The sequence below is a fragment of the Haliotis rufescens genome, unplaced genomic scaffold (genome assembly GCF_023055435.1).
Source record: "Haliotis rufescens isolate VD_foot unplaced genomic scaffold, xgHalRufe1.0.p SCAF_3, whole genome shotgun sequence".
Lineage (NCBI taxonomy): Eukaryota > Metazoa > Mollusca > Gastropoda > Lepetellida > Haliotidae > Haliotis > Haliotis rufescens.
The window spans coordinates 5,580,656-5,606,377 of NW_025964001.1; the positions used below are offsets into that span (position 1 = coordinate 5,580,656).

Consider the following 25,722-nt stretch of genomic DNA (forward strand, 5'->3'; position numbering starts at 1 on the left):
GTCTGTTATAAGCTGTGGCAGTATCACCAGGGGTACATGTGGTTATATAGCTCTGGCTCATGGTATAAAACCTAACGAGGGATGCATAAAACCACATGTACCCCGAGTGATACTGCCACAATGAATTTATCTTTATGACATTTTTTAATCTGCCATTTACAAGAATTTTAATAAATTCAAAATTGATAGAAAACATCTGTTTGAGGTTAACTTGTGATGTGTCACGTGACTTTCATTGATGTGCAGTTTGTATCAGGGTATAAGGGATATTTTCTCCGGCTCAGAAATATATTTCTATCCTAGGCAGAATGAACCAATCAGAACTCATTCTGACAAGGAGGTAAGTAATTTATGCTATTGTTGCACTTTAATCCCAGTGTGAAACACAGCCCTCGTCACTTGAAATAGAATCAGAAAATGTCGCGCTCATTAATCAATGAAGATAGCTGCTTGTGTGCTATTACTTTGGCTTGTTTTTACTTTATAAGACTTTCTGCTGATAAGGAATATTTCTTACAAGAATGACCAAATTGCAAGGTGCACTTTTCAAGAAATGTCAGTTTTCTTAGCGATAAACATTGAGTTTTGATCATGTCACAATCCGAATCCGACAGAGGATCAGCAGTCGGGTGACCGTGTGCTGATATATCTAGCAGTGTACGCAGTGTACGTTCATTACCACAAACCAAAAGAAAACCAGGTGCAGATCTATCTGAAGTTCAAACGACCAAGGCCTTTGCTTAATATAACCTCTTGCAGTCACCTGTTGATTTATACCCGGATTGAAACCATGTGATCAAAACTTTTTTTATTGCTAAGAAAATTGACATTTCTTGAAAGTGCACTTTGAAATGTTTCACTGCTGTAAGTAATATTCCTTATTGACTTGTTTTCACTTTGTAAGTATTAGCAGCCATGCAGCTATCTCCGTCAATTAATCATATTGTGTGATTCTATTGCAAGTAACGAGGACCATAACAAGAAATCCCAAACACATGCTGCCAGTGCCAGAGAGCCCCAATTAGGCTCGTAAAACAATGTTTATCAACAAGGAACAAAAGCATAGTGGATATTTGCAAAATTTATTTAAGAGAAATCTTAGCAATTGTGTGAAAAGATAAAATGAACAAGGTTAGATAAGCTCAATGTGAAGGTGTTAACAGGAAGGATAAAAACACCTGAAGGTGATTCGACATTTTACAACATATAAATGGTTCAAATTTACAGAAAAAAGTTGGAACATCTTACAATAATAAAAAACGGTCAGATGATAGACCATATTCAAATTATTGCAAAAATATACAGGGATTCAATATACACAAGCTGATGATAGTATAATTATAATTAATTTAATGTACACACCAAATTACATGCAAATGATTCATTCCACACAAAACAATACAAAAGGGGCAAACAGGTATCACAAGTACGGGGGGAAATGATAAGATCTGAAACCGAAGGTAAAAATTTAATTTAACAAAAAGTGATGGATAAATTTGGACTATAAATTAAAACAGGTCCCCAAAGGACTGAATTGGCAAAAAACACCAGGGTTACAAGACTGACTAAATGCCCGACACTGCATAGTGTGCAGCAATGAGATAACTTCTTATACCTTACTGTCTCCTATAATCACAGACTCCCAGAGACCATAATCAATTTTGTCGAAAATCATTTGTGTAATATTGGAAGAACTTTATCAAATATCAAAATAGAGGAATGTCATAATTGCTTACTGCAAACAAACAAACATTATTATGTCATAAATTAGTCAGAAATTATGAGTGTTATTACAGCTTGAGTAACCAAACCCTTTAGATTAATTTAAATTTTATATCTTTTGACATTATGTTTAAATCAACAACCTGAGAAATGTGTGTTCATGCCGTTACCTGAAGTTGGTCTACATTCAAATCGACCTTCACCCCAAGGTATATATTTCCTCATTTGACCAGCACCGGTGAGCCAGTGCTTGCTTACACTCCAACCTTGTGTCAGAGGTCAACAGGCATGTATAACCCACACTGACATTATCTATAGCCATATCTATAACAATGGGTCATCAGCAGAGATGTTGGAGGTTAAACAACATGCAATGGAGAGGCAGCGATTTACACACAATTATAAGTAGCTTCAAGCCATTCAGTTGTTTCATATGATCAGTTAGAACAGATTACGAGAGACGGGAACACCCTGGGTTTGGCATAGGACTCTGTCCACGTGTGATGTATGACAAATGAAGAGAGATGACAGCAGTCAGACAGTGATGGACAGATGCTGAGATGTGGAGACAGTGCACTGGATCTCTCATGTGGATAGAAAGCAGGAAAATTCTTCAAATAGCACTATTTCCAAGTAAATATAAACTAGCCTCTAGGCAAGTATAATAAACTTTGTCAGTCTAGCAAGCTTAACTTATGAAAGCCCACATGTAATGAGTAAAATGTACTGATTCGGCTCAGACTTGAAATACCTTTTCACAGACTCATTGCAACGTTTGCAAGCAGAGTTATCAAACCTTATATAAAATCTTTTTTCTGGCCTTTGCACAAAACATTCTTATGCTTACATAACATTACAAATGGCTCCATCATAATTGTTTGTCAGTGAAGTAACACCATACATTATTATGCACTGTTAACGTTTTATGCTTGATTTAGAGTGCATATGTACTTATTTGTTCCTGATAGAACATACCCACTACAAGCAAAACTTTGAACATAGGTCAGTGTTTCTTCTGTCAGATTAGACGACAAGCAAATCTGTGCATATCTAAGCAATCAGGGAAAATATCTGCATAACTTCCAATAAGTCTTTGGTATCTCAACACTGAATGTTGACCTTCATAACTTAGTTTTAGTTCTGGAATATATTAAGTCTCTAGATCAACCCTAGTTACAAGCAGGGGAGATAACTCCTGTACACAGCAATAACATTATTTTCAATACAAATTTTGAACCAGTGACACTACAAATACATGTGAGTATTGTGTACTGTCTGATGTGCATAACATAGAACTTAAACTCTCTTTCATCATCCTATAAGTGACTTGTGTAAAAAACTGTCAAACAAGAAATAAAGATTTTTACTGCAGGGATGTGTATACACTACCCACCAACACAATCAACAAAAGAACACTACTTTGGGTCAACAAACAATATCAACAAACACATAAAGCATTCCCATTACTGTGCCGGATTATGCAACAAGAACAACTGTTTTCCATCTTTTGTTGTGAAAAAGTTATGCAAGACATGATTTTGCCCATCTACTTTGATGTTCCCTTGAAAGTAGCTGAGATCACTGGTCAGTCTAGCTGCACATATTAATGATGACAAACACACCCTACCACAAAGCATATGGTAAGTATTATTGTCATGAACATTTGTAACTAAAGTAGACAGGTCTTCTCTGCACTGTTACCAGAGCATGTAGGTTGGTTTGAAGCAAGACTTCAGTCAGGCTAGGAGATTCATAATTACTACCGATCTAAAAAATGGGATAAACGTTTGAAATAATGATCTTTCCTACCGATTTAAAGGATGTGTGAATGAGCTGAATGTAGTCCTGGACTAGGTGTTGGTCTAGTCTCACAACCACTGGGAAACAGGATTACACTGAACACTGTACCACACAATACACACAACCCTGAGTTACAGGTACACCTTTCATTGAAATAATACAACACAACTTATATTGTCAGTCCAAAAACATAGGGGGAACTTAACTGGCTTCTCTACTGAGCCGATACACAGAGCTCCAGCTGAAGTCATGCTTTCAATACCAAGATTTTCTAAAGAGCACAAAATTCCTATGAACAGTTTGAATAGTTTCGACACTGAGAGACGCAGGCACAAGGGAAATTCTGCCCTCCATAACTGGGTAGTTGGTTGTTGTGCAACATCGGCAGCATCGGCGCCATCGGCGACGAGCACATGAACTGCCATGTGGTACACAGCTAAACATCAAAGTACCATAACACCTGTAGGGTGGACACCAGCAAGCTGTCATGGAAAAAGATCATTATTTAAAATAGTAAAGTAAAGTCTTTTTGTAGTGATGTGAGGTTTTCTTCTATACGTCAACCACCATTTTCTTATGAACATCCATAGTTCCTACAACCTGGAAAGAGAAAGAGACAAAATATACTGAAGTGAAAAAGTAAGGGAAGATGTGACACCAGAAGAAAGTTTACTTCTGGGTTCAATATGAGTGAGTGAGTGAGAATGGTTTTACGCCAATTTTAGCGTATTTTAGAGTAATATTCTTGCAATATCATGCATGTTATTTCAGGATGTTCAAGGCAGGCAACAAGGTCACCCAGTCTGTCCACCTGATCCAATTGTTGCCCCTTACATAAGCAATAGATTTCTAGGGACCCATTCTGCCACAGACTGGAACAAGGTTCCAGTGTACCGTATTCGACGTAATAAGCGCCTAGGGCGCTCTCAAAATTACAAATAGGAGCTCTTATTAGAATATTATTTTGGTGGAAAAAAACAGAGTTGAAAGATAAATTTCGTGGTTTATGCTGACAGCCTGAAATGTTTATGTACGACAGATATATTTTTCCAGAATTTAATTGCCCATAATTAAGGGTGCATATAACACATGTTTGCGTATTATACGCGAATATAAAAGTCTTGTGTACATTGATCAATCGGAAGGGGTGCTAATTGGGATTGTTCACTAGCTAATATGTTAGCAGTTATCGCCATGGGCGCTTATTAGAGCGGGGCGCTTATTACGTCGAATACGGTATGTTTATATCGATCCATACTTTGTTACGTTGGGTAGTAACAGCCTCCACTTACAGCACAGAATTCTTCAAATGAGATTTTGCCATCGCCATCAGTGTCTGCATGGATAATCGTCTTGTCCACAATCTGCTGGAGCTGTGTGTCCTTCAAGTTGTTGCCCACCATCATTTTAAGGACTTGGAACAACTCTCCATTTGAGATGTACCCGTCCTTGTCCATGTCGTATATCTTGAATGCAACTGAAATTGGAGTTTAAAAGAAAAAACGGAATTAGTACACTTGTATATAACACTTGACCACATATCAATTTCAAACATTTGAATTTGAAAAGTGAACGAATATATTATTTAAAACAAAATTATTGCATCCATAACAGTGGTCAAACATTGTAATCAGGGTTAATCAGCTTGGTCCATCTTTCAGGACATTAACAAATTCTTTTCTGAAGGTGCCAAGAGCATGTAAAGCCCACTTAAAATTGTAACAGTCATAATATCATAAAACCATTTATCTCAAGCAAAATCAAAGAGTATTGATAGAACATCTTCAAAGTAACATTTTGAGAATCAGTTCCTTTTATTATTTTATACCAATAGATTTATCTTAGCAGGAAAGCCGGGCTGACCACTGTGATTGAGACAATACTTCTAGACTGTAACTGGCACTATCCTTATCATTGTATATGGCTTGTATGGAGATTGTAGGTTGTACATTCATATCTACTCATTGATACATTCAAGAACCAACTAATTCATATTCAAATTACATGTGTAGCTCCTTATTTACTTGATATGAGCCCTAGTGATTTCCACAAGTGTGGTGTTGCTGTGATAGTGCCAGTTATAGTGGTTAGACGTTGTATGCAGTACTACACACATCTATCTAGGAGGGGAGAACTCATTTTCATAAAAAGGCCAACAGAATTATGGCAAATAAGGAGAGTAATTCTGGGATTTACAAATAGTGAAAATACATGTTAACTTGCAGTAAGATAGTGCCCTACAAAATGATACTTGTGTAATAAAAATATTTTGAGTGCTGGAAATAAATAACATGAATAAAAACATTTCTAAATTATACCAGGTTGCAGCCTAACCATATTAAATAACTGATCCTTTAATTGAAATCTCAGTTACCTTTAAGCACTTTGCCCATGCAATATCAATTATGGCTGTTGAACTTATTAATGTAGTTGAATATGTATCATATACCAATACTTTAGGACTTTAAGAAGAATAATTTGGTTGCTATTAGATTGAGTGAGAAAAATGTGAAGGTTACATGTCAAGTCAAAAACAGACAAGCCTTAGAAATAGGAAATTACAGAACAATCCTATGAAACACAAACAGAGATGTTGTCAGTAAAAAGATTACAATTCATAAATCTATATTAGACAATACTTGTTCCTCAGTCTCGATACTATAGACTGATCAGTTAGTGATAAATACAGTGGTTCACACAGTGAGACACATGATATAGACAAAGGATCTGTAGCTCATCTCCACATAAGGCATATTACACTTATTGGGCCTGGCTGGGCCGAACTAGATCAGTCAAAGGACCAATAAAATATAACCTGCGAAACCACGCCTATTCACATTCAAAAAGAATTAAAGATAAACCCAAATGCTACTTTCAACATGTTTAACATGTATGGACAAATTCAACTTGAATACCTGTATTCAGTGAAGGATATATATGTCTGATGACTGCTCTTTAAGCCTCTGCCCAGGATGAGTACAAAAGTCCCTTATGGAAGTGATTACATATTATTACAGATTTCTTAACATGGATACTATAAATCTTGAAATTAACGTGACTGTGAATTAAATGTGAAAAATGCAAGTGGTCTTTGTTCTCATTAATGATACTTCGCATTTATGTCTCCAAAATGACTATCAACAATTAGATGGCCTCACTGCACACTTTGGCTAGCGGAAATACCAATTTGAACAAAAACACAAACACGGTTTATTGAGCAGCAGTTGTAACAAGTATATAACAATGTCTTTCAAAGAATAGGAATTACACAATAGGCATCTGGTGAGTTACCACTGTTGGGGTTAAGAGTTCTACCCTCTTGTGTCAAACTAAGCATCATTGACCACTCCAGCAGTCCAGACAGACGCCACCAATGCAACACTTCGTCAAAGGCCGACACGACCAAACACGCACCGATCGGTCTACAGCCTTTGTCTTGTCATCCGCTTTCAAGTTTGTTGACACCTTCTCCGCAAACCAATCAGTGAACTGTTGTTCGTTAAATTATTTCTTTGCCTTTGAACTTCCTTAATGCCAGTCGACAGAATAAACATATAAACTGTGTGTTGTTTTTTCAAGAAAACACCGTTTATTGTTTTTACGGAAGTGCTCTACTGAGCGCTAATAAGCAGTGCTATTTGTGTTTGATTGGATTAAGGAAGGATATGTATCATTCCACTGGGGATGGGGTGGGGGAGTCGCATTGGTATTGAGCCGCATTTTGGCTAGGTGTCAGCATTCGTGTTAATTTGGAGACCCATTAATTTCAAGATTTACAGCATATGTAATTAGTATGAGTGATAACAGGCTGTAAAAAAACCAAGGTAAGTCGATAGAGAGTAATAAGAAACTTGGAAAAACTAATCGGATGTAAAGGTTTCAGATATCATTCCCACAAAAAATTAGAATGGTAATGAAATGCAATTTAACTTAAATGAAATACAAAAAAAAAAATTAATCATCATCAATGTAATACCCAAGAAAATAATTTACATAATGAAATACCAAAAAAAACTACCATATCTTAAAGAGCAGGAACATAAAAATAAAGAAAATGTCATATGTAACCTGACAGGTGACATTAGCCAACAGGCCTGAACAAAGAAATAGTTCCTTTTCTCCAAGCATGTGTTAACAGATATAACATCTCACACACGAGCTATACCTTCCTTCACTGCCCAAGCATTTAGGTCTCCAACCAGTTCATTGACATTTGTCACATAAAGGGCCCATCACATAGCAAGTGAACCAAACTTGCAGCAATTCCTCACAAGAGATTTTAAAACGTTTTTAGCATGTTAATACATACATGAATCACTCAATGCCTCATATTTGACCATTCCCTGGCCAATAACTGTTAAACATCATCAGTTCAATACAAAGGGTGGGAGGTGGCTCTGAGTGCAAGATGCGTGCACAAAAGCTAGAGACAAGGGTGCAGTCCAGTGAAGGAGTGTCACAGAGTTCACATAACACTGTATGCATTGGAAATGGTAACCTTGAAATTTCAGAGTAAAAAGATGGGTCAAAATGTATGCACAAACATGCAAATTTTGAACTTTAATTAAAACTCTTACCTGATCCTATAGATGCATTAATTCATTTAATCACATTTCTAATGAACAAAAACCATACCCTTCTGATTTCAGTTCACACACCTTTTTGTCAGAGCTGTATCTAGGATTCAGTTTGGGTTTCGAAGGACAAGATACTGGGCAAGTTGGCCCCAGATCCTGTCACTGTTTAGCATCTATGGGCAACATGGGGGAATGACAGGATGAAGCATGTGTGTGAGGACAGCAGCATCCCGGAACATAGTTACCTTCTCCTATCTTGCTCCTCATAACATGCGCTTCGTGCTGAATCATTCCCCACACATTTCACTGTCTAACCCTAGCACTTGTACAGTTATTGATAAAAACTACTATCAGAGCTCATGTTCTTTTCAAATTTATAGTTACAATTAAATATAACATATAACAATAAAGAAAATCATAGAGAAACATAACAAGCATTGTATAATCATCATAAAACATCATTCTTTAAAAACTTTACAAGCTCTGACTTGCAGAGAAGCATAATGTGAGTATAAAGAGCTCCATAAACACAGAGTTATCAAATTTATATGTCAAGAAACCACACTGAACTGCAGAGTTGTGCTATGGTAAGATGCCACTAAAGTCGCACTAGTCCTCCATTACCCAAGGACTGTTAGACGCAGTGAATGATCATCCTGGATGACGTGTGTGAGTGTGTTAGGGGGGATCCTGGGGGGGAATCCTAGATACAGCCCTGGGGCAGCAGCCTCGCTGCCTGATGAGATTAGCCACAGAGAGTACGTCACTGATCTGCCGTAGCAGATGAGGAAAGAGGTGTTAACTGCTTAGTGGGAGTAGGTGGGGGTGATCATGATGATGTCGTCTTGAACATCTAGGTAAAATGCTTACACATACATCTTAACTTGGACTCCTTGTCGCCACGAACACTGAACTGTGAAATACCTTCGATGAATTCTGGAAATGAAACAAATGGATGATTAACTGATTTTCTGCAATGATCATTTTGAATAAAAAACAGTGATCAGTTAAGACTTATTTGTATTGGGATTTAACAATTGGTCCGAGTCTTATTGAGTTTACTTCAACCAATCATTAACATTGGTCATATGATTTTTTTAGAAACTTTTTAGAAATTGTGTCATGCTGTATGCCAAAGCACAGAAGTTGACATATCTAAAGTCGATTGTGGTAACTGTGTCTTCCAGAGGCAAAGGAGTTAACTGACTGAAAAAAGTCCAGTTTCCCCCCTTCCCAAACTAGGCTGGAATTTCTGGTCTCAATCGTAGCACCACCATAGGCTATTACCAATTATGTCCCTTCTATGTCCCTCCTATTTACCAATCAGATTCCAACACTCGTATCACTTGCATTTGCTTCAAACAAAATGACAGTGCCTAGTGAAGATGATCTGTTCAATAATCAAGATCTATAATGTAACAAAACTGTTTTACTTTACGAAGTGTATCAAATCATGTGATCACCTTGATTAAAAACATGAAAAGATTTGGAAAATATTTATTGACAGTACACATGCTTTGCAAATCCTGCAATCGAGCGAAATTGCACAGCTGTTAATGAACCAGGTGTTGATTTCGTTAATGGACTATGTTAAGTCCAGTCAAAATTAGCATTTCTGATTAAATGCAATGTTTTTATAATTACCTGACGCTACACAGTGCTATAGGTGAAGCGTCAGGTAAGGCAAAACATGAGCATTTCTGATTAAATGCAATGTTTTTATACTTACCTGATGCTACACCTATAGCACTGTGTTGCGTCAGGTAAGGTAAAACATATAACTCCATAATTCCAGCCTAGTTTGGCAAGGGTGGAAACTGGACTTTTATTGTCAGTTAACTCCATTGCTTCGGGAAGATGGAGGATGTTTGCTCATAATCAGAACAAAGTCAATGCTGGAATACCTCTAAGTCCGGGCATGAACTTTTGTTACTGGTAAGCTAAATAGCTGCACGTGTGGGTGAGTCAATGAAAGTTTTTCACATCTCAGTCAGCAATAGTAAAGCTATATCACTGCTGCTTGTAAAGTCTGGACCAGGCAAACCAGTGCATGAAACCATGTGCAACAATCCATGCAATATGGCACACAAGTACTCACATTGCCTCATAATACAACCAGCAATGGTGTGCTGGGGACCTACTCTAACCTAGATCCCCACTTGTAGCTGTAGATGAAGCAGTTGTTGAAAGACCTATCGACAGTCTGTTACTCAAAATCACTGTACCTTTAAAATCTACCTCCCCATTTCCATCAGTGTCAAATATATCTATAACTCTCTGCACCAGTGGGTTTTGCTGCAACTCCGGTAGGGACATGAACTCCTCCACGCTCAAAGATCCGGAATTGTCCAAGTCAAGCTTGCGGAAGCGCTTTCCAAGCCTCTTGATTTCGTCCAGGTCAACTGTAGGGAGATGACATAACCAAACCAAAGGTAACATGGTGTCAATTGTGACACATATTTTGCATAATAAGCATGAAGGCTATCCCTATGGGATTGTGAGTGAGTGTGTATGGTTTTACGCTGCTTTAAGCAATATTCCAGCAAAATCACGGTGGGTCACACCAGAAAAGGGCTTACCCAGTAGGCTACCGACCGCCCCCTATGGGATTTTGAAATACAGTATTGATCTCCAAGACCACTCAGCAATATTTCAGCTAATAGACGACTGACTGTAAATAATCATGTCTTACACAAGACAACTGAGTGATTGATTGTGAACAACAATCCCCACCACCGGGGTATGATGGTCAACCAAGTCACTGAGTCTGACCACTGATTCATGGTCACCTGTCTGTCAGTTGCTACTGCTAGGGAGCTATCTAATCTGGAATCTAGTCACAGAGATAAATGATATGTATTTTCAAAGTTGCATTCATGCATATCAATTAGTGGTGAACCCTATGCTAAGTGGAACATCATTTAGTAGACCAAATACACTTTCCTAACTTCAATCTCCTGGCCTAAAATTGCAACTTGCAAACAGACAAATCTGTATTGTAGCAATAACATAGGCATACAACAGTGCAGTGCAGTACAGTGTTTAATTAATCTGTTTTATTGCATGATAAATACCACATGGAGACCATAGAGATTTGCTATCCAATAGTAATAAGTGCAAGAGGCCATTACTCACCTTACTCTGGAAAATCATTTCATTTATCAAACCAAATTAAGGTAATATAAAAAATATACACAGCTTAGAATTATTGTAAACACTAGAAAACGCCCTGGGATTCAACTTTAAACTAGCCTATGCATAACTTGACAGTCAACAGCACAACTTAAGAGAGTCTTGCTTGAGTTCAGAATTTTACCTCATAAGATATCAACGAAAACTTAAAATCTGATGAATGTTATAGTGAGTAAATATGGTTTTATGCTGCGTTTAGCAATATTCCAGTAATATCGGGGGACACCAGAAATGGGCTTCACACATTGTGGGGAATCAAACCTGGGTCATCAGATGTGACAGGCGAACCCTTTAACCACTAGGCTACCCCACCGTACGATGAATGTTATAAAGGATGTTATAACTAAAACAATTACTGTTACAGGCCATTTGATGTGCAGTCTGTGCCATCTTTTGAGTCCAGTAGCCCAAACTTGGCTTAAAGCATGGTTTTATGTTATTATTAGACCATTAACAGACTGAAAAGAATTTAACTACACTCAGGCTTCGCAGCATTGGCTGAAGTCGCAGACTGGTTGTGTTTGTCTGAAGTTGTACTGACAGATAAAAAATGTCGCTTCAAATAACTCACTGAAAATGTAATAATGAGTATTTAGGAAGGATTTTGTGTAATATATGCAGAATTCCTTCGTCACGAGTAACCCTGAAAAACTGTAGACTGAGCTATGCTCTTAGACCTTTGGCATATGTGGGATGCATGAACTAATCCTGTTGCAATGTATTGCAGAAGTGAAAAAAATATTTCGTTGCGACACTTCATTGAATATACTTACAGTTGGAGCAAAGCTCCATTGGCAAACTGTTTTCATTTCCCTGAAAAAGAACCAGAAAATTATTATAATGATGATTCATGTTTCATCCTAAGACTGTATGGTTCTCACTATTTTCTACATTTTTCCATATCACTGGCACCACATTAAAGAAAGATCATGTCCGATGGGAAGATGTGGAAGAACCAGGACATAATGAGAATCCTGATTCAAGGAAAGTTATTTGATTAAGTGTATAATCATTGTACACTATATCAAAAGAAGTAATTGTCCATCTCTTCAGTTCAATTTTTTCTGTGTCCATGTAATGCCCTGTTCCTACTTATTCTCAGCAATGTTTTCATGTCAATGTGAAGGCAGAGATTTTCGTAGCATTACCTGCTGCGATAAGAGAGATTGTAAAGAAAAATCAACACTTTTAAAATATCATTATTTTAATGCTTGACATTTGTTAAAGTTTCACCAATTAGCCACACTGTATTTGAGTCAATTGAAGGAGTTCAATAGTGATTTTTAATGCATTTCAATGAGATAAATTACAAATATACCTTAAGGACACAAAGATGAGTTATAATTAGACTAATATATGTTTAGGCATACCATAGACATGTAATATAATGAGCATCACTGACAAATAAATACACATTTTCGAGTGAATTTCTACAAAACCCTGGGAATAAATCGACAGTATTATGATACTCAGGTGGAGCTAGTATTATTAAGACTTGTTCTTGGTCGATTGTGTCCCCTGCCATTTGTTTTACAGAAACTGAAGATACGATCACAAGCAGACTTGAACATGTTGTAGGCTAGAGGCTAAATGAGCTCCCACTAGACTAGTGCTAATTGTGTCGGAATAAAACCTGTTTCGGACATCATATTGGTTCTGTGTAGCACATGGGAGTTATAATCTCATATTAATATGCTACCACGTAATAAAGATCAAACCGATAAATATATTCCATAGTATATGATAGTACCACAGATGCTTATGGCATTGACTAGGCCTACTGCCCATTGGCAGCAAAGAGAACTGCATTCACGATCCATTATCCAAACTGTATTCGACCGGCTCTTGATATGATTTCGCATTTCTCAGTCGGTATGGTATTAAATAAAAACATTAGAATCACTACTCATTCGAACGCTACGCTTAATCGGGAAAATATATGCATATACGTACCATATTAATAGATCGAAGACCCCCAAATATATAGTGTCACTAATATCTACTTCGTCGCCGAATGTCATCCGGGCACTCAGCAATTTCATTACTCTTTGCGCATAATCTGGAAAACCCCGGTACGTCACTTCCTTTGAATCGGTGACATGGCGGCCGGCGTGAGTCTTCTGCTTTTCACGAGCTCAATCAGTCTGAAATCTCGATAATCTGCGAGTTTTGCGCTTGTTTTGAAGTAAAATTATACTCTCTAATAGTGACTGTTCCATTAAATATCTGTATTTTTATTCCAGACTCTATACACATACGCAGGAAACTTCAGAGCCTACAAGATTCTTGTAGCCGCTCAGTACAGTGGTGCTGACGTGAAAGTTGCCGACGGGTTTAAACTCGGAGAAACAAATAAATCCAGCGACTTTCTAAGCAAGTTCCCACTGGGAAAGGTATGAACATGCACAATCTCGTGATAACTAAGGATACACACTACCAGTAAGACTTGGTACAGTCACTACTATCCGAGGACCAGGAAATGGAAGTAACCTGACATTTGGGGTTAGTCAAATGTCCACTGTCCACAGCACGTTCGACAGGCAAATGAAATAAAGAAATTGTACCGGCAACGGTTGTCCTTCACTTGATGATAGACACCCATGCCATTCTTTGGTCAGTTTGGGTCAAATGGAAATCGTGAGAGGACGTGTTAATAGTGATCAGTTGGTAATCAACATATATATGGGTGGTGAGGGGGACAAAGTACAACAAAATACAACAGTTACACCCTCCTTCAAAGGCACTCGTGTACTTCTGTGACACAAGTGTAAGACATGGAGGAACAAAAAGAGATTAGCAGGATTTGAAGGTTCTTGACAACATGTAACCATATTCTTGCCAGTCTAACAATATTTCTCCTACAGCATGTACAGTACTTGGAATATATGAGTACTAAAATAAAGGCCAGTCAGTCATTATTAATGGTATTAAGGGACACAGTGTCAGATGTAAGTTCAGCATTTCACAATACGGTAAATGAATACACATGGTACAGGGGAAAGTTATTACAACACAGGGCCACTCGAGTGACTTGTCTCTATTCATATACAGGACAGTCCAGGGAAACTACACACTTTGGAGTTAAGATCAAAACCCTGATCAACACAATTAACATTTGCACGTTTGTGAGTACAAAGATGACAGGATTTTCTGAAACTCAACCAAAATGCTACCAACGCACTAAGACCTGCCAAGTTGAAGACTTGTCTATTTCTTTTTGTTCATTGATAGTTGTTAAACAATATTAAAGGAAGTTTATTTGGAAATATTGTATTTTTTGTAGTGCTTTTTCCAACATGTTTGAATTTTGGACAGTTGTTTCCATGTTTTCATTATCCAATTAATTGAAAATAAGGTCTTGCTGATGACATGTTAAAGGCAGATACAGCTTACTAGAGTTTGTGTTTTTTAACTCTTGCCCATAAATTATATCCTGTATATATCAGTTATCTAGGCAAACTGTCAACTATTAGAATGTTTAACCTCGTAGACGTGGGAGGACTATTTCAGACAAGTGCCTACTGTTTTTCCTGCATGTAAATATTCCTCTACAAAGGCATTCATGTACGTTTGTGATGTGAATGTAAGTGCTGGAGGATATATACTGGGGGACGTGTCATACCTTGCCAGCTGCAGCTCGCAGGAAGCTGATGGGTCCAACATCAACATGTCTGATTTATATTAATAACAATGCATAGTTTTTCTCTAGTCAATTCAAAACATTAAAGATCATGATGACTTTAGTGATAGTCAACTAGGAACTTGTGTTAATATCGTTCGTTTGTGCACCGACACAAGGACACTTTATTATAATTATGAGACAAATTTATTTAAAGGCTTCTCTTTTTTAGAACCCCACTAAACCTTAGTGTTATTGTGCATGAATTGATAAGAAATGTATATTTATCTTGATATCATTTTATACAATGCTTAAGGTTGGAATGGAAAGATTAACAAAGAAATAACCTGTGTTTACTGGGTAGTAAGGAAAAGGACAGACATGCAAACTATTTTCTGTACACTTAAGACCAAAGTGTTGACATGGCCCACAACTGGTAGCAAGCTCCACCCTCTGCTGGTCAAATGACTGACAGTTCAGTTGTATTCAGCGTTAGAAATTGGCACTAGTCCTGTAGTCCTTACCAAACTGCCCAATAGTAAAGTTATCCTAAGGACTAGTAGAAATTGGCCCATTTTAAGGGTTTTGCTATATGTTATCATTATAAGGACTAGTGGACAAAAACTGTTTGTTTCTAACCCTGGTATTACGTGACAGTTGCATGAGTATTTAGCCTGAGTCAGCCACGAAACACCCTCCTTCAAAGGCACTTGTGTACTTCTGTGACCCAAGTGTAAGACCTGGAGGAACATAAAGAGATTAGCAGGATTTGAAGGTTCTTGTAACTATATGTAATCATATTCTTGCCTATCTAACACTGCATCATGAAATTGGCTGTGAAGGTGTAGTGTCAACTGTTTGCATAACATTTCTCCTACAAACCAGTCCAGGCAGTAAATCATATTAGGACAAAGCCTCAGTAATTTGTAGTATTAAGGGACATTGTGTTCAACATGTTCAATGTGTGTACAATTAGACCAACTTCAAATCACTTGTGGGTCATGAAATTAGTTGTATTTTTTAAATTTGTAATGTTTGTATTAAGAACTATTTTTCTATCAGATGGGCAAATGGTTATATTACATAATAGATTGCACAGCATACTATCTGTATCAAGCAGAAGCACCTGTGTTACATAACATGTAAAATGTTGTTTGCACTACATTTGTTAAACCCGTGAGAAGATCTAGGATAAAATAGGTCTTCAACAACCCATTCTTGCAGTAAAAGGCGACTAACGGGATCGTGTGGTCCAGCTCGCTGACTTGGTTAATGCAGGTCATCATCTTAATTGCGTGGATCAATAGTCATGAAGTCAATCACTAGATTGTCTGGTTCAGAATGATTATTTGCAGACTGCAATAAATAACAAACAAACATTTTTTTAAAATCATATCCACTACCACTCCAGGCATGTGGCAACCTTTCGTGTTATTGTTTTACAGCAGCTTACAAATGTTTTCATATTCTGTCAACCTTGTTTTTCCAGGTCCCTGCATTCCAGTCAAAGAATGGATTAAACTTGTTTGAGAGCAATGCTATTGCTCAATATGGTAAGTATCTTTCATGACAAGCCTTCTTGGTTAACTTTTTCCCTTGGGTGCCATTTGGCTCCCAAGTGAAAAGCCTGTAGAGCCAACTGGTTTCATTAGTAGCCAGATTTATCAATACATAATATCAAGTGTTTTTCTGATAAAACCTGTGAAAACATAACCAATACATTTCTATTATTAATGCTAATAAGATCTTTGGTGTCTTTGTTCTTTGCGACTGCGTCAAAGGCCGACATGAGCTAGCACGCATGTATTGTTTTAGCGGAAGTACTCTACTCAGCCCTAATAAGCGGTGCTATTTGGTGTATGATTGGATTAATGTGTGGATTCTCCTTTAAACCTGACAGAGGACATTTTCTTTAGATAGAAATCCACTGATGCTTGAGAGGAGGGGGGTGTTACATTCATATTGACATAATTGAGTCACATTTTTGGCAAGGGGCCAGTGGTCACATTCTTTGGAGACGCATTAATTTCACGATTTACAGTACTTTACATAAACCACAAGTCGGCAAATAGCCGGTGACTAGTTGGATGTGACCATTCAGAGGTTATTGCATTTGTAACAACCCGCTTGTCCACATTTCATTGCCAACTGTGTTGCCTTAAGCATGAATAGATTTTGGACGAAAAGCATGATTGTGTCTGTTCCATGTTTCAGTGGGTAACAACCAGCTGAGAGGGAGCAGCCCTGAGGCCGCCGCCCAGGTGCAGCAGTGGACCTGCTTTGCAGACAATGAGATCCTTCCAGCCGCTTGCACCTGGGTATTCCCTTGTCTCGGCATTGTTCAGTACAACAAACAGGTGGGTGGTGGACCAGTCCCCTTCTGCAGAGTGGGTGCTCTCCTTTTTTTCCTAAGATCTGAATTTGCACATTATAACTGCAAAACTAGGATATTGTAATAAGACTAAGCAAGGGGACTTGACTTTTTGTTGTCTTCCTATTGAGTTAAGTCCCTTGTTTTTTTGTTTGTGGTGAAATGTACACCATTCTGTGTTGGAAACATGAAAAATGAAAAACTATTTCCTTGGTAAGAGATATATAATTCATGAAAGAATGTTTGTTGCCAACTTACTCTATCATATTGTTTCCTTTTTATGGTTGTTGTTATTGTAATCAAATGCAACATCTCTTGCCAGGACACAGAGAGAGCAAAGGAGCAGATCCGCACAGCCCTGGAAGTGTTGAACAATGTTCTTCTGACTCGCACATACCTCGTCGGTGAGCGCATCTCTCAGGCTGACATCAGCGTCGCCTGCAACCTCATCCAGCTCTACCAATATGTGAGTACACCGTGGAGCTTTTAAAGACTAGAGGGGCATGGGTGGCCCAGTCATCTAAGGCGCCGCGATTCGCTGTGCCGAGTTGCGTCCCTTAGGCATGCCAGAAACCTATGATTGTGGGTTCGAATCCCGGTTCGCCCCGATTATGTTTCTAGGTTTGTCAGCACCATACCCGTGCTCATGGGTTTCACCGAAGTGGTAAACGTCTGAGACCTGCATCACTTCGGGCTTTCCTCCCACATTAAGCTGACACGCCGTGATATGACTGGAATACTGTTAAAAGCGGTGTTAAACCCAACTCACTCACTCACTTTAAAGACTAGAGCTAACCAAGGCGGTGATTGGTGGTTACAATGTGGTTGAGGGTACACCATGCATGTACAGACTGGTTGACTGTACACCATCATGGAAGGTTGTTTGGAAACAATTATAAAGGAAAGTTGTCTAGTGCATGTAGCTACGTTTGAAAGAGTTGTAGCTGCAATGTAGGGTGTTCCTCTGTGGGACTTGCTCTTTCATTGCTGCTTCACCTGAATAGAAGCTGCTCAGATTGATAAGATCTGTATATCACTAATCAGCTGTTATCCGAGGTGTTACTGCAATGTACGTCATCGAGGATTCCTCTGTGAGACTTGCTCTTTCACTGTTGGTCTTGCGAGTTTAAAGAGGATATAATAATTGGTTGGCCGAGTTTCCATCACTAGTATTTGTGACCGGAATCCTAAACCATCCAACATGACCATAAGCCTTATCTCATGCCAGTGGGATTTCATAACACCATGTTCAAATGTTATATATTATCAATGTTAGAAAATTGTTACTATGAAAAGTGGCAATAATTTATGAAATATAGTGCATCTCTCTGTACTGTACTGTGTCATGTAGGTGTTGGACCCTGACTTCCGCAAGTCCTTCCCCAACGTCAATCGGTGGTTCACAACACTGATCAACCAGAAGGAGTTCAAGGCAGTCGTCAAGAACTTCGCACTCTGCACCAAGATGGCTCAGTTTGATGGTATGTATATTGACCGTGCTCCCCTTTACCTATCTGTCTTGGGGCTTTTATTGATAACATTTCAATTTTGCTCTACTGTTAATAAATTGGAAATGAAAATAAATGTCTCCATTTGGAATAAGGACATTTGTTATGAAAATCATGATCATCACTAAGGGAAACTGATTTAATATTATCATGATCAAACAGAATATTTGACGAACAACAATGTCATTAAACAATAACATTTTACGGTATGGCAAAAAGTAGATAAGTCTTTTGAGGTCACCTGAAATTAGCTGTTATCCGAGGTGTTACTGCAATGCAGGTCATCTGGGATTCCTCTGTGAGACTTGCTCTTTCACTGTTGGTCTTGCGAGTTTAAAGAGGATATAATAATTGGTTGGCCGAGTATCCATCACTAGTATTTGTGACTGGAATCCTAAACCTTCCAACATGACCATAAACCTTATCTCATGCCAGTGGGATTTCAAAGCACCAGGGGGCCATCGGGTAGCCTAGTGCTTAAAGCATTAGCTCATCATGCCGAAGACCAGGGTTCGATTCCCGACATGGGTACAATGTGTGAAGCCCATTTCTAGTGTCCCTAGCAGTGATATTGCTGGAAAAGCGGCGTAAAACCATACCCACACACTCATGGCACCAGCACCCGTGAAGATTCGTAATTTCTACCCTGAATCTTCACGGGTCATATGCACTGGAGGAAGATACTGACCGTTATGTTTTTAGGTTTGTCAGCACCATACCCGTGTTTGTGGGTCTGACCGAAGTGGTAAACGTCTTGAGACCTGTGTCACTTAGGGTTTTCCTCCCACATTAAGCTGACATGCCGTGATATAACTGGAATAAGCATCAAAGTGGTGTTAAACCCAACTTGCTCATACACCCCAAGGTAATTTGATCAATTAATTGAGACATTTTTTAAAAGTTAAAATATATGTTTTCTACTTCCTACCACCAATTTCAAGCCTTGTCATTCCTTTAGCCAAGAAGTATGCAGACCTTCACGGAGGGCAGAAGGAAGGCAAGAAGGACAGCAAGAAGGAGAGCAAGAAGGAAGCCAAGCCGGCCCAGAAACCCAAGGAGGAAAAGCCCGCTGAGGTTTGTCACATGACTTGGATTACATGAATCAATTATAAGTTTTTGAAAGAGATAAGGTATCCTGTAAAATGAGTGTTATCTCAAAACTACAAACATAAGCAGAGTAAATATTAAGCACTTGACTATTTGCCCCATTATCTGCTGTCCTTCAGGAAAGTAGAAAATTCTTATTTTTTATATTTTCACTAGTTATTTTTGGGCAAAGATTGACATTTATTAACATATTGTTAGAATAAGCTTTCATGAAATGGAATTTCACCACATTAAATTTCATATTCATTTGAATTTCCAGGCAGAGGAGGCACCAAGACCTGAGAAGAAAGACCCCTTTGCACAGTTCCCCAAAGGGTGAGACCCATTTCTGTTTTATGTAAACTGTCCTTAATGCTTTTCTTTTGTTTACATTGAAACTGTTTGTCTGGGGTCATTGAAACCTAACCTAGTGATTGATACATTGGCTCGCCACGCCTAAGGTTATTACTCATGTTGGTACAATGTGAAGCTCATTCTTGGTATGCCGTGCCATTTTAAGCTGTAGGGTAACCTAACTTTCACTCTCATAGTCTGAAAGTCCTACTGTCCTGACAACAACTGTTATTTTCATAATGAAAAACATTTCTACCTTGATGTCTAGGATTCCTCTGTGAGACTTGCTCTTTCACTGTTGGTCTTGTGAGTTTAAAGAGGATATAATAATTGGTTGGCCGAGTGTCCATCACTAGTATTTGTGACTGGACTCCTAAACCATCCAACATGACCATACCTCTCATGTAATGCAATTGGGATTTCATTGCACCAAAATGTTCAAATATTATCAATGTTAGCAATTTTTTACTAAGGCTTAAAAAAATAAAAGAATTGGTTCTCAGGCAAGGGCTTTTGAGAATATTGTGCGGGCGGGCGGGCAGGCAGCTTTTATTGGGGGGAGGGGTGTGTTGATTTCAAACTAGTAGGAATCCAAATCCGTATATTGCTGCATATAAGGCAAATTTTTCGTAACTAGAATTAGGGGGAGAGGGGGGAGTATTTTTCCCCAACAAAATGACATTACTGTGAGCATGTAACACCGAAAATACCATGTCAACAAATCCGTACGGAAGTACACAAATTAATCATGTAATTACACTGTCTGGTTGTAAAAAGAGTTCATTTTATATCTGGACTTATGTTTGTAATCTTTTTTATTAATTTTATTCCAAGTCACATTCAATATTGTTTCAATTCATTTCGGCAAAATCGTATTTACAGCAGTTATTTACAGCAACCACGGTCATATTACCACTATTGACGCCTTGAAACGAACTTAAGTGGATAGAGAGAGGATATATCATAAAAGGCCATACATTCACTCGCTGAAAGTCATATTTGTTGTAGTTTGACTATTATATGTCAGCAAAAGGTTTTCGCAAAAGGAGCATCGATGGTGATTGGTCAAATCCTCCCATACGAAAAAGTATCCGGCAATAGGTATCAGCTGTACCACTTGTGTCATGGACACACACACACACACACACACACTCACTCACACACTCACTCACTCACTCACTCACTCACTCACTCACTCACACACACAATCACACACACACACACACACATATATATATTATATCGGAAAGACAGAACTTAAATTAAAAAGAAGAATGAATCTTCACCGTCATAAATAAAGCAGCCACACAACCGCACGATTCCACTCTGAACATTTAGATACATGTGGAAGCGGCAACTTTTTATTCATAAATACGCGCCTAAGTTAAATGTAAAGGCGTAAGTTATTTGTCCATTGTCACCTTGGTAGTGTGACGTCATAGTTATCCTAAATGTTATGATGTCACATAACTGTTACTACTTCATGTCCTTTATTCAGTTATGGCCTGATGACTCGTAGTTGAAAGCGCTAACCAATTAAAACTGTGTTCAGTCTTACTCCGCTTAATTAATTATTACTATATATAATATATATATGTAAGGCACAGTAAAGCACTATATATATATATATAAAGCTGCAAATAAAATAACATGATATTGGAATAAATTATTTCTTATAAAATAATCATTTCAGATACAATTCTTCCGCTCATTGTGTCAGAATTCTATAATGTTATTGCAGTTATGGTGTCTGTTTCCATATCAAGCCATGATACTGAATCTATGCCAAGTTAAATTAAATTTAATTTAAGATTTATCCTTTTCTTTAATTCAGGAACTTTGACTTTGATGAATTCAAGAGAACATACTCCAATGAGGACACAGACAAAGTTGCTTTGCCATACTTCTGGGACAAGTTTGAGAAGGACAAGTACTCTATTTGGCATTGTGAATACACACAAGACCTGTCTTCTAAGAAAACCTTTATGGTGTGCAATCTTGTTTCAGGTGTGTATTTGAACACGGACAAATATGTCATTTGTATCATGCATACTTTTTGGTCGTGTAACGTAGCAAGAAATGAAGAATCGACAAGCAAATCTAGTAATGAAGGTTGTTTGAGCTTGAAATACCTCTAGTTCTTTCTGTGCCGCCTATGGTAATTCAGGCTTGTTGTAAGAGGCGACTAACGGGTTTGCTGACTTGGTTGATGCATGTCATCATTTCACTATTGCATGGATTGATGCTCATGATGTCAATCACTGGATTGCCTGGTCCAGAGTCAATTATTTACAGACCGCCGTCATATAGATGGAATATTGCTGAGTGGGGTGTAAACAAAAAAGTAGAATCAGTTCCCAGTACCACCCAAGTGTTGACGTATGAGGATATTGGAACCTGCACCAACCACATGGATAACTGCTCATGTTATCAACCACTTGTACAGTCGTGATACAGCTGAAACAGTGCAGGCATAACATGAAATAGCATTCACTCACTATGAGTGTCTTTTTTATTTGTCTTAAGACTATACCAAGGTGTGTAATATGTCATGGAAGTTATTATTTTCACCTCAATATGGTGCAGAGGTTGACATTTGGAATTTACACATGGACCTGTGGAATTCTTTTGTCACATTTTGTGAGGTCAAAGGCCAGGGTTATAAAACCAAAAAAACATGATTATATTCTCGCAAAGTAATGCATGTAAAGCTTGGATGGGGCCCTGATTTGAAAAGGTCAAATTCTGTCGGGGTCTACCTTCAGCTCATGGAGACCCTTGAAGATTTATGGGTAGAATAGGTCTTCAGCAACCCATGCTTGCCGTAAAAGGCGACTAACGGGATCGGGTGGTTAGGCTTGCTGACTTGGTTGATGCATGTCATCAATCCCAATTACGTGGATCGATGCTCATGATATTAATCACTGGATTGTCTAGTCCAGAATCGATTATTTACAGACCTCTGTCATATAGCTGGAATATTGCGGAGTGCGGGGTTAAACAACAAACAAACAAACTTCAGCTCATGGTTATATCATTTTCAGTATCTCAGGCATGGTTACTTCTAGAGGCATGTTAACAAATCTTACAGGCATGTTAACAAATCCTACTTCATCTTTGAGGTCAGTGGCAGTGACAGGGCTGCTTCTGTTTTTGGGAACCCCTAGTTTGTGGCTCACCTTGATTCAGCATTAGTCCAAGGTTTGGCACTTCATATGGCAAGTTTGGGCTTGAGCCAGGTTTGTGCCGAACGGCATCAATATATTTCCTCTCAATAGAAATATTTTTAGTCAAGTCGATGTCAATTCTGAATCTGCAGGTATGTTCCAGCGTCTTGACAAGATGAGAAAAAATGCATTTGGAAGTATGGTTATATTTGGTGGAGACAATACAAACAGCATCTCTGGCATCTGGTTCTGGAGAGGACCTCAACTGGCTTTTGAGGTAAGCTTATGTGGAATGCTGGATATGAGAATTCTTCTCTTGCCACTGTAACCAGTGAAGACAATTGCACAAACACAGGTTGCTGTTTGGATGTCAGCTGTTTTAATACATATGAAGAAATTAACCCTGTGAAGCCCAAATGAGGCCCTGTTGAAATAAATACACATAAATCAAATGTGCAAAATACCTACAAGTACAAATGTAACATTAATTACCCATATAAATAGAAAAAATATGAAGATTTGTCATAAAATAAACTGACAAACATAGGTCAGAATAGGTGTCATGGCACGGATCGTTCACAATATCAATCTGGTCCAAATTATGTACATGCTGCGGGAATATTGCCAAGTGGAGCATTAGGCAACAAACCAGCTTAGAAATTGGCACTGCCCAAAAGTTAAGAAATCATAAGGACAAGTAGAAATTTGCCATTATTAAGTGTTTTGCTATATGTTGTCATTATAAGAACTAGTGGACTAAAACGGTTTGTTTCTATGGCTGCAAACCCTAGTTTGACGTGATACCTGCTTTGTGCTTCAGTTGAGTGAGGACTGGCAGATAGACTTTGAGTCCTACAAGTGGACCAAGCTCAACCCGGATGATGCCAAGACGAAGACTTTGGTGCAGGAGTACTTCACCTGGGAGGGCAACTTTGATGGCAAGAAGGTCAACCAGGGAAAGATCTTCAAGTGATCATGTTGCAAACATTCACTGGGAAATCAGTGCTGAACAGTTTTACTGTCATCGAAAAATGTGATAAAGAAAATGAATAAACAAGGTGTCAAGGGGAAGTGGTTTGATTTATAATAGAGCTTGAAGCTGTGTGCCACAACCTCAAGTGTGTTGTATAGGGAGCATGCTTTGTGACGTAACTGACCCAGGCGTTACAAGAGTTACAGGCCACCCTGATATAGCTGGGATATTGCACATAATAGCTGTTTTACACTCAGGAAAATATGGTTACTAAATGTCTTATTTGACGAAATTGGCAGTTTGTTTAGTACAATATGCCAGCTATATATGATGGCGGTCTGGACGAGATTAACATGAACATCATCTACGCAATTAGGATACGATGACATTTGTTCGTGAGGCTGACCACCAGAACCCGTTAGTCGCCTCTTACGATAAGCACGGGTTGCTATATTACCCGGGAAGGCCCAGGTTCGATTTCCCCATAATGATACAGTGTGTGAAGCTCCTCGCTGGTTTCATCTCTGCCAGGATACGCCTGGAATAGGTTGAACGAGGGTCATAGAGTAGGGTAGAATGCATGTGCATTCTACCCACCCGACTACCAGGGGTTGCACAAATGGGCATGATCAATGTATTTTTTCAAATAAGAGCCTTTCAGATCTGGGCTATTTGTCTTTCGGGAGGGAGGGGCTGTCGTGTAGCTTTGTGGTTAAAGTGTTCGCTCGTCACGCCTAGACCCGGGTTCGATTCCCGACATGGGTACAATGTGTGAAGCCCATTTCTGGTGTCCCCCCGCCGTGATATTGCTGGAATATTGCTAAAAGCGGTGTAAAATCAAACTCACTCACTTTCGGGAGGGACGCCTCGGTTAACTAACTAAACTTTATCGTATTCAAATGTGATTGTGAGAAATCCTTTGGTATGTATATGACTGCAGTGCAACAACATTATTCACGCTCAGACAATCAGCCCATGCTTGCCGTAAAAGGCGACTTTGCTTGTGGTAAGAGGCGTCTAACGGGATCGGGTGGTCAGGCTCGCTGACTTGTTGATGCATGTCATCGATCCCCTATTGCGTGGATCGGTGCTTACGAAATTAATCACTGGATTGTCCGGTACAGACTCGATTATTTACAGACCGCAGTCATATAGCTGGAATATTGCGGCGTTAAACAACCAACCAACCAACCAAATCAGATAAGCAGGTACTTTTAGTATTCTCACGGAACAAAACCCTCGGACAGCCTATCGTAATGTGGTGAAGTCTGAACAAAGAAACCCGCTTCCTAATGATATACACTTTCGTAGATATGTAAGGATAAGTCACATGCAATGTATAGTGGTTGTGCT

General features: G+C 38.6%; 2 protein-coding genes across 4 annotated transcripts; one reads left to right on the forward strand and one right to left on the reverse strand.

Annotated features, from left to right (window-relative positions):
• Positions 1–1,066: 1,066 nt before the first annotated feature.
• Positions 1,067–13,358, reverse strand: LOC124131821 (calcineurin subunit B type 1). 2 transcript variants are annotated; one of them, XM_046495306.2, is made up of 6 exons: positions 13,245–13,358; positions 12,065–12,104; positions 10,325–10,501; positions 8,976–9,035; positions 4,815–4,999; positions 1,067–4,122 (listed from the first exon to the last, which is right to left on the reverse strand). In XM_046495306.2, exons 1-6 carry the CDS (start codon positions 13,245–13,247, stop codon positions 4,075–4,077), a joined length of 513 nt encoding a protein of 170 aa, XP_046351262.1. In that variant the 5' UTR covers positions 13,248–13,358; the 3' UTR covers positions 1,067–4,074. The 2 variants fall into 2 exon arrangements, with proteins under 2 accessions (XP_046351262.1, XP_046351261.1); XM_046495305.2 differs by having other exon boundaries at positions 8,970–9,035.
• Positions 13,306–24,464, forward strand: LOC124131816 (elongation factor 1-gamma-like). 2 transcript variants are annotated; one of them, XM_046495301.2, is made up of 11 exons: positions 13,306–13,402; positions 13,535–13,684; positions 16,400–16,463; positions 17,125–17,267; positions 17,604–17,747; positions 18,633–18,762; positions 19,748–19,863; positions 20,156–20,211; positions 22,064–22,236; positions 23,549–23,673; positions 24,217–24,464. In XM_046495301.2, the coding sequence occupies exons 1-11, from the start codon at positions 13,391–13,393 to the stop codon at positions 24,367–24,369; spliced, it is 1,266 nt and encodes a 421-aa protein (XP_046351257.1). In that variant the 5' UTR covers positions 13,306–13,390; the 3' UTR covers positions 24,370–24,464. The 2 variants fall into 2 exon arrangements, with proteins under 2 accessions (XP_046351257.1, XP_048259574.1); XM_048403617.1 differs by lacking the exons at positions 23,549–23,673; positions 24,217–24,464 and adding an exon at positions 22,602–22,622 and having other exon boundaries at positions 22,064–22,298.
• The last annotated feature ends 1,258 nt before the right edge of the window (positions 24,465–25,722 follow it).

Bases quoted from the DNA above. Each gene is read 5' to 3' on its own strand.
- LOC124131821 (XM_046495305.2), bottom strand. The intron at 10,502-12,064 runs GTAAGTATATTC...ATCTCCCTACAG, and splicing joins AATGGAGCTTTGCTCCAACT to TTGACCTGGACGAAATCAAG. The intron at 5,000-8,969 runs GTAAGCATTTTA...CTCCAATTTCAG, and splicing joins GTCCAAGTTAAGATGTATGT to TTGCATTCAAGATATACGAC.
- LOC124131816 (XM_046495301.2), top strand. The intron at 20,212-22,063 runs GTGAGACCCATT...TCTTTAATTCAG, and splicing joins TTTGCACAGTTCCCCAAAGG to GAACTTTGACTTTGATGAAT. The intron at 22,237-23,548 runs GTGTGTATTTGA...CTGAATCTGCAG, and splicing joins GGTGTGCAATCTTGTTTCAG to GTATGTTCCAGCGTCTTGAC.